Source organism: Mus caroli, chromosome 16, assembly GCF_900094665.2.
Source record: "Mus caroli chromosome 16, CAROLI_EIJ_v1.1, whole genome shotgun sequence".
In the NCBI taxonomy this organism is placed as follows: domain Eukaryota; kingdom Metazoa; phylum Chordata; class Mammalia; order Rodentia; family Muridae; genus Mus; species Mus caroli.
The window spans coordinates 88,057,258-88,063,837 of record NC_034585.1 but is presented as its reverse complement, the minus strand read 5'-3'; the positions used below and the strand labels follow the sequence as shown (position 1 = coordinate 88,063,837).

Below are 6,580 nucleotides of genomic sequence, written 5' to 3'. Positions count from 1 at the left end.
TAGAGTAGAAAGATGGTTTGGTGCATAAAGCATTTGCCCCCGAGTATGGAGATCTGAGATTCCACGGCAGCACGTAAAAAGCTGGGCATGAGGTGGGTCATCCCAGTGATTAATTAAGACAAGTAGATTCCTGTGAAGCCTGCAACCCGTGGTGAGATTCTGGGCCACTGAAACCCTCACTCTGATTTTATTTGTGTCGCTTTTATAAATACTCTGACAACCAAACCAAACCAAACCAAACCAAACCAAACCAAACCAAACCAAAACTATAAAGGAGAATGAGGCTTTTTCATCTTACGATTTCAGGTAACAATCCATCACCATGAAAAAAAAAATCAAGGCAGAAAATTCCAACAGCTACTTATAACAAGTCCACAATGAAGAAGGAGGAGAAATGAATGCATATGTGCACTCGTCCTGATCTCTCCACTCTCCTTGCCTAGGGAGTATTCACAGGTAGCATGTCCTGGGTCTTCTCTCATCAGAGAGCTAACGACTAGCCCCCCAGCCCCAGGCCAAGACAATGTCAGTAATCCCACCTTGAGCCTTCCTTCCCAGGTGTCCCTTAAGTTCTGTCAAGTTGACAGCTAAAGCTGACCATTAAATGAAGTTATAAAATTTGCAGGCAAATTGATACAACTGAAAACATTATACTCAGTGAGTGAGCCCAGACCCGGAAGACAAATGTTATGTGTTCTCATTAATATGTGGATCTTGGCATCAAAGCTTTAGACTTGTGTGTTTAACTTGGAGCACCTGTAGATTACAGGAAGCTAAAAAAAAGGACTGTTGTTGGGGATGGGAAAGAAAGGGGACATAGTAGAATTCAGGTGATATGAAGGGGAAAGGGGACATAATGGGATGGGATATTGTGATGGATTAAATAATGGATTTAATCATAGATTGGGATCTTAGTCTCACGGAGTGGCACTGTTAGAATGAAGAGACCCAGGATGTCTTACTTCGGGTTTCATTGCTGTGAAGAGACACCATGATTAAGGCAACTCTTATAAACATTTAATTGGGGCTGGCTTACAGTTTCAGGGGTTTAGTCCATTATCATCATAGTGGGAAGCATGGCAGCGTGCAGGCAGACAAGGTGCAGGAGGAGCTGAGAGTTCTACATCTTGATCAGAAGGCAGAAGAAGGGGACTGTCTTCTGCAGGCAGCCAGGAGGAGGCCCTGATAACACACTGGGCGGAGCTTAAGCATCAAAGACCTCAAATCCTGTCTACACAGTATCAGACTTTCTCCAATAAGACCATACCTCCTAATAGTGTCACTCCCTATGGCCAAGCATTGAAATATACACGAATCTATGGGGGGCATGCCTATTTAAACCACCATACAGGATATGGCAGCCGACAACATTCCCTGGCAGAGGGCCTAAACTGTATGACTGGAAAAATTAGGCTGAGTACAAGCAAGTATACATTCATTGTTGGGGTAGGTGTGGTGTCATTGAAGGCCCCATTGTCACTGGCTTTGAGATTTTCAGATGCCCAAGTCAGGCCCAGTGGCTGTTTTTCTTTTTGTTGCTAGTGGATCCAGATAGAACTCTCCAGCACCATGATGTCGGCCTGTGTGCTGCTAAACTTCTGGATTAAACCTCTGAAATGTAAGCAAGCCCCAATTAACTGTCGTTTATAAGAGTTGCCAATGTTATGGTGTCTCTTTATAGCTGTAGAACACTGGCCAAGGAAGAGTTTTGAGAGAGGAGAGGGATGAGAGGGGAGGTCAAAGGAGAAGGTGGAGAGACAGATGGCTAACAATGCCGATATTTAAAAAAAAAAAAAAAAACCAAAAAAAAAAAAAACCTCATGGAAACATATTTGTTGTGGGTTTGGTTTAATGGTTGCATTGTGGGTTCCCGAAATGCATGAGAATCCTGCACACAGGTGAGACAGTGAAGGTCCCTGTCCCCAGCAGGTTCTAATTGGTAAATAAAGTTGCCAGCCATCAATGGCTGGGCAGGACTTTAGGACTTGCAGGCAAGGGGACTGAAGAAGGAGAGAGAATCACCATTGCCAGGAAAGGAATAAGATGCAGGATTGAGAGCTGTAGAAGAGAGAGCGTACAAACACGTAAGAGCCAGGGAAGAGTGGCCACAGCCTCCTCCCCCCATGTCTGGGTTGGCGTGGCAAAGATGGAATATAGATTTTAGTAAGTAATGATTCAGGAGTATCAGAGGGGAGGTGTTAGCAACATGGAAATTTGGGAGTGACCCAGCCATTGTGCTGCTTAAGGCACATTAAAATAGAAGCCTCTGTGTTTGTGTGTATGTGTGTATGTGTGTATGTGTGTGTGTCTTTCATTTGAGAATCCAGAGCATTTGGGCGGCCATCGAGGAACTCACACCACTGGAGGGGAGTAGAGCAGATTAGTCTCTGACCGCTACACTTATCACTCACACACACATACACACAATTACATTGGAGTTGACCTATGCAGGGGATAATGCTCCTCCAAGAAGCTGTAAGTTGCCAAATAAAAATTTCCCTTGCCAAGCAAGGGATAGCTTCCCTTGAGTTATTAATCAGGGGTATCCTGGATACTCCCAAACAATTCAGGATTTTGAACAGCTCTTGGTTACCTACCAGAACGTGATGGTAGGAAAAGTCACGAACAGTCTCACCTCAGTGTGAGCCCTGTGGGTGTGAGACAAACCCAGCAAGATATGCCCCAGGTGCAAAGGTAGTGTGAATGTGACGGGTGTGTGTGTGTGTGTGTGTGTGTACCTGACTGCTTTCTCACCAGATTTAAGGTATTAGTTCTCAATCTCCCTAACGCTGTGGCCCAGTAATACAGTTCCTCACACTGTGGTAACCCCAACCATAAAAGCATTTTGTTGCTACTCCATAACTCTAATTTTGCTACTGTTATAAATCATAATGTAATCTGATATGCAGGATATCTGATATGTGACTCTGTGGGGGGTTGTGACCTACAGGTTGAGAACTCCTGATTTAAGGCCTGCTCCTGATGAAACCCATGCCTAGGACTGTAAATCTGGAACCCTAACTCATAGCCCACAAGGTTAAACCTACTACTATTATTTTGCTAATTGGACATAGTATATAATGGCCCTCTAAATTTATATCTCTATACCTGTAAATTAGTTTAGCTCACAGAAACTAGAGAGGTTTCTTTGTGCAGTAGATAATGGTAAATGAAGAAACTCATAATTAGTCAGTGTGGAGAGAAAGCATCTGTGGGCTGCTCACCAACAAAGAAGGACAGCTCTGTTACCCTTCCCCAAGATGTAGGATGTTAAGGAAGAAAGATTATAAGAGCCAGAGATTGGGGAAGAGTAGAGCAATTCAGGGTCTCCTGACCCTGACAGGATGGCTGACTCACGGACCCACAGCAGCTGTGGTTGCCTGCGCAAAGACAGCATTCTGGCACAGAGTGGGAAGGTGCCCATAAGCCCCTGCCCTTCATTGAGAAACTGTTGACAGCTGGCAGCTTCTGGGAGTGGGGAGAAGAATCAGTTTTAAGGATGTGTCCTCTGGTAGTTCAACCAAGCTTGTTTAAAAACAAGAGCAGCAGCATTAGGAAAAAATAAACATAACCCAAAGTTGGACATGGTGGGAAAACTGGGGAGTGAGGAGGAAAAGCAGAAGATGGATATGATCAAAAGATGTTGTATACCTGTATGATGGTCTCAAAGAATTAATAAGAATAGTTTAGCTATCACAACCTTATCTCAAAAATTAAAAACAAAGAGGAAGTGACCTGAGCATCCAGGCCTAAGGTTTTCTTCTAACTTCTATGCTCATACCATGCACCCATGTATCTAAAATAACATATCGTGCATGCATGCATCTACATGTCTCACATACACATACAAACACACACACAATAAATGAACACACATAAAGAGTCATTTACTCCATCTTGACTTTCATTAATAATTTCCATCCCTTGAGGAAATCACAAGACATCATAGAATTAAGATCAGAACTGTCCCCTTTAGGACAGGCTACAGATGGGAGTTGTGCAAAGAGCTGAGTTCACCATTGTTCCACTTTTTTATCTTGAACAAACTGTCCGTGAGGCCCCTCTGCATCTGGAGGCAAAAGGGCTAAGTACACAGGGGTCTTTGCTCCTTCTTCTGGGCTTTTGGTGGCTTGTGGTCCTGCCATGTCGGTTCTGACCCACCCAGGACAGCAGGCATTCAGAAGGATCTTGTCCCCTCTCCTCTGCTCATTGAGTTTCCTGGCAAGGATTCTGGACAGGACTGTCACTCCAATCTTGGTGACCCCATATGCACTATTAGGCCAGCCTTCTTTTACATGGACTCCTTTCTTTGTATCCTCCACAAACTTGTTCATGAGCCCCACCAGCTCCTCCTCTGTGATGGTCTCACTTCGAAACTTCTTCTGTAGCTCCGGGCTGCAGTTTTTCAGGGCCTCTAGACTTATTAGGCTTGATATATTCACCACTCTGCCTAAGATACACAACATAAACACAGAAGTGATGAGTTCTAAGTAGCAGGGGGTTTAGCTGGGGAAATTCACACTTGAGGGAATACCAGCAGTGTTCATTTGTAGAGAAGCACACACAAACATTACCTTGTGGTAGCACAAGGCAAGCTTGAGGCAGATTGAGCAGACAAGGGGCATTGACAAAAGCTGCCCTCTGAGATCTGTGGAACTCGGCCTTAAGAAGTACTGGAATCTTCTCGGGGTGGGAGGGGTAGGCTGGGACAAAGGGAAGTGGTTTAAATTGCACATGTATGTTTTAAAAGTGGTTGTCTTTATTGGTGTCCTTTGGTACAGGGACAAGTGTGTCATCCACAGTGCACAGAAGTGATAAGACGGGACTTTCCAGGACTACTGTGAACGACTAATGTAGAAAAGAATTTATACTAGTTATTTCTGCCCATTCTGCTCCCGTCACTATCACTCAGCTGCACCTATGGGAGGAGGAGCTAGTTGCAGTGGGACAGGATGCCTACAAAGAAAGCCACCCGAGAGAGCCTGGCTCACCGGCCAAATATTTGTGTTATTAGAAGAATTTATAAAAGACATATGATAGTTTGTCATGTGCAGGTTATTGGGAAGCTAACAAGAACCTGGAGGAAAGAGGAATCAGATTATGGTAATCTTTACAAAGCGTGCCAAGGACTTGGGTTTTCCATCCAGGGGTTTTGGGTGGGGAATAGGGATGAAGACAATAGAGACGAAAAGGAAAAGGCCCAGGAGACTTTGCAGGTGTGTGGATTGGCAGCCAAGAGCCTTATGTAGGGGTGAGCTGACAGACAGAGATGCAGAAGACTCAGGCATGATACTAGGTTCTGACTCAGGGATAAGCATGGTGATTTCGCCAAACTGGTTGGTTATCAACATGATTTATAAAGAAGTATGGTTGGAGTGGGGGAGTAAAGTTATAGAAAGATAAGGTATGGATGGATCTCAGGAGAAGGAGATTCTGGGAGTGCTCACAGCAAGTGGAAGAATTTTCTGGGTGGTGGGTTCAGTGGGTAGGTGTTGGTGAAGACTCCACCAGGCTAAGAGAAGCCACTCAGAAAGTGGGATCTTGGACATACAGATGGGCTTGGAGTAATGGGCGCCTGAATTAAGACTAGGAAGGAAAATGAGGCAGATATAAAGATCATGGTGAGGGTCAGTGGGTGCTGGAGAAACAGTGGTAGATTGGATATCCAGCAAGGAGTCCTTCTTGAGTGGAAAAAGAAGCTGGACCTGGAAAGGAGGTATCAGGCAGACCCCAGTCAGTCAGTCAGACCTCAGTCAGTCAGTCAGTCAGACCCCAGTCAGTCAGTCAGTCAGACCACAGTCAGTCAGTTAGTCAGACAGACCCCAGTCAGTCAGTCAGACCCCAGTCAGTCAGTCAGTCAGGCAGGCAGGCAGGCAGACCCCAGTCAGTCAGGCAGACAGACCCCAGTCAGTCAGGCAGACAGACCCCAGTCAGTCAGTCAGTCAGATTCTAGTCAGTCAGTCAGACCCCAGTCAGTCAGTCAGACCCCAGCCAGTCAGACTTAGGCAAGCAGACCCCAGGCAGGCAGATTGCAGGAGGCCAGAACCCAGTAGGAAAAACCCCAGATGGGCAAACCCCAGAAAGGCAAACCCCAAGCAGCCAGACCCCAGGAGGGCAGACCTCAGGCAGCCAGACCCCAGGTAAGGAAGGTCACCCATCAGATTCACCTTGGGTTTTTATTAGAGGGAGTAGCTCTGTGCAGACGGCCTGGGTACCAAAAAAGTTAGTTTTCATTGCAGCTTCTCTTAGAATGTGAAAGTGGGTGAGATCAGTGCCTTTGTAGGGGAGAAAGAGAACAGTGACAGAGCAGTCATTAATCAGAGCTTGATCCAACTGTGTACTTGAAGTATAGTTAGGTAAGACCTACCACAGTAGATTTGAATGAAAATGGTCCCCAGCAGGGTCACATGTTTGATTGCATTGCCATGGAGGGAATGGAACTGTTTGTGAAGGATTATGATGTGTGGCCTTGTTAGAGTAGGTGTGGCATTGCAAGTGGACTTTGAGGTTTTAAAAGCCCACACCAGGTCAAGGTCCAAACTCTCTCTCTCTCTCTCTCTCTCTCTCTCTCTCTCTCTCT

At 45.5% G+C, this 6,580-nt stretch overlaps 1 protein-coding gene across 1 annotated transcript in view; it reads right to left on the bottom strand.

The window, feature by feature from the left end:
* Window positions 1-4,013: 4,013 nt before the first annotated feature.
* The window catches only part of LOC110311943 (carbonyl reductase [NADPH] 1-like), a 6,297-nt gene continuing 3,730 nt past the window's right edge, over window positions 4,014-6,580 (bottom strand). Inside the window, exons 2-3 of the mRNA XM_021185526.1 lie at window positions 6,168-6,284; window positions 4,014-4,450 (exon numbers count right to left, since the gene is read on the bottom strand). Coding sequence (XP_021041185.1) covers window positions 4,014-4,450; window positions 6,168-6,284 — 554 coding nt within the window. The remainder of the gene's footprint in view (window positions 4,451-6,167; window positions 6,285-6,580) is intronic.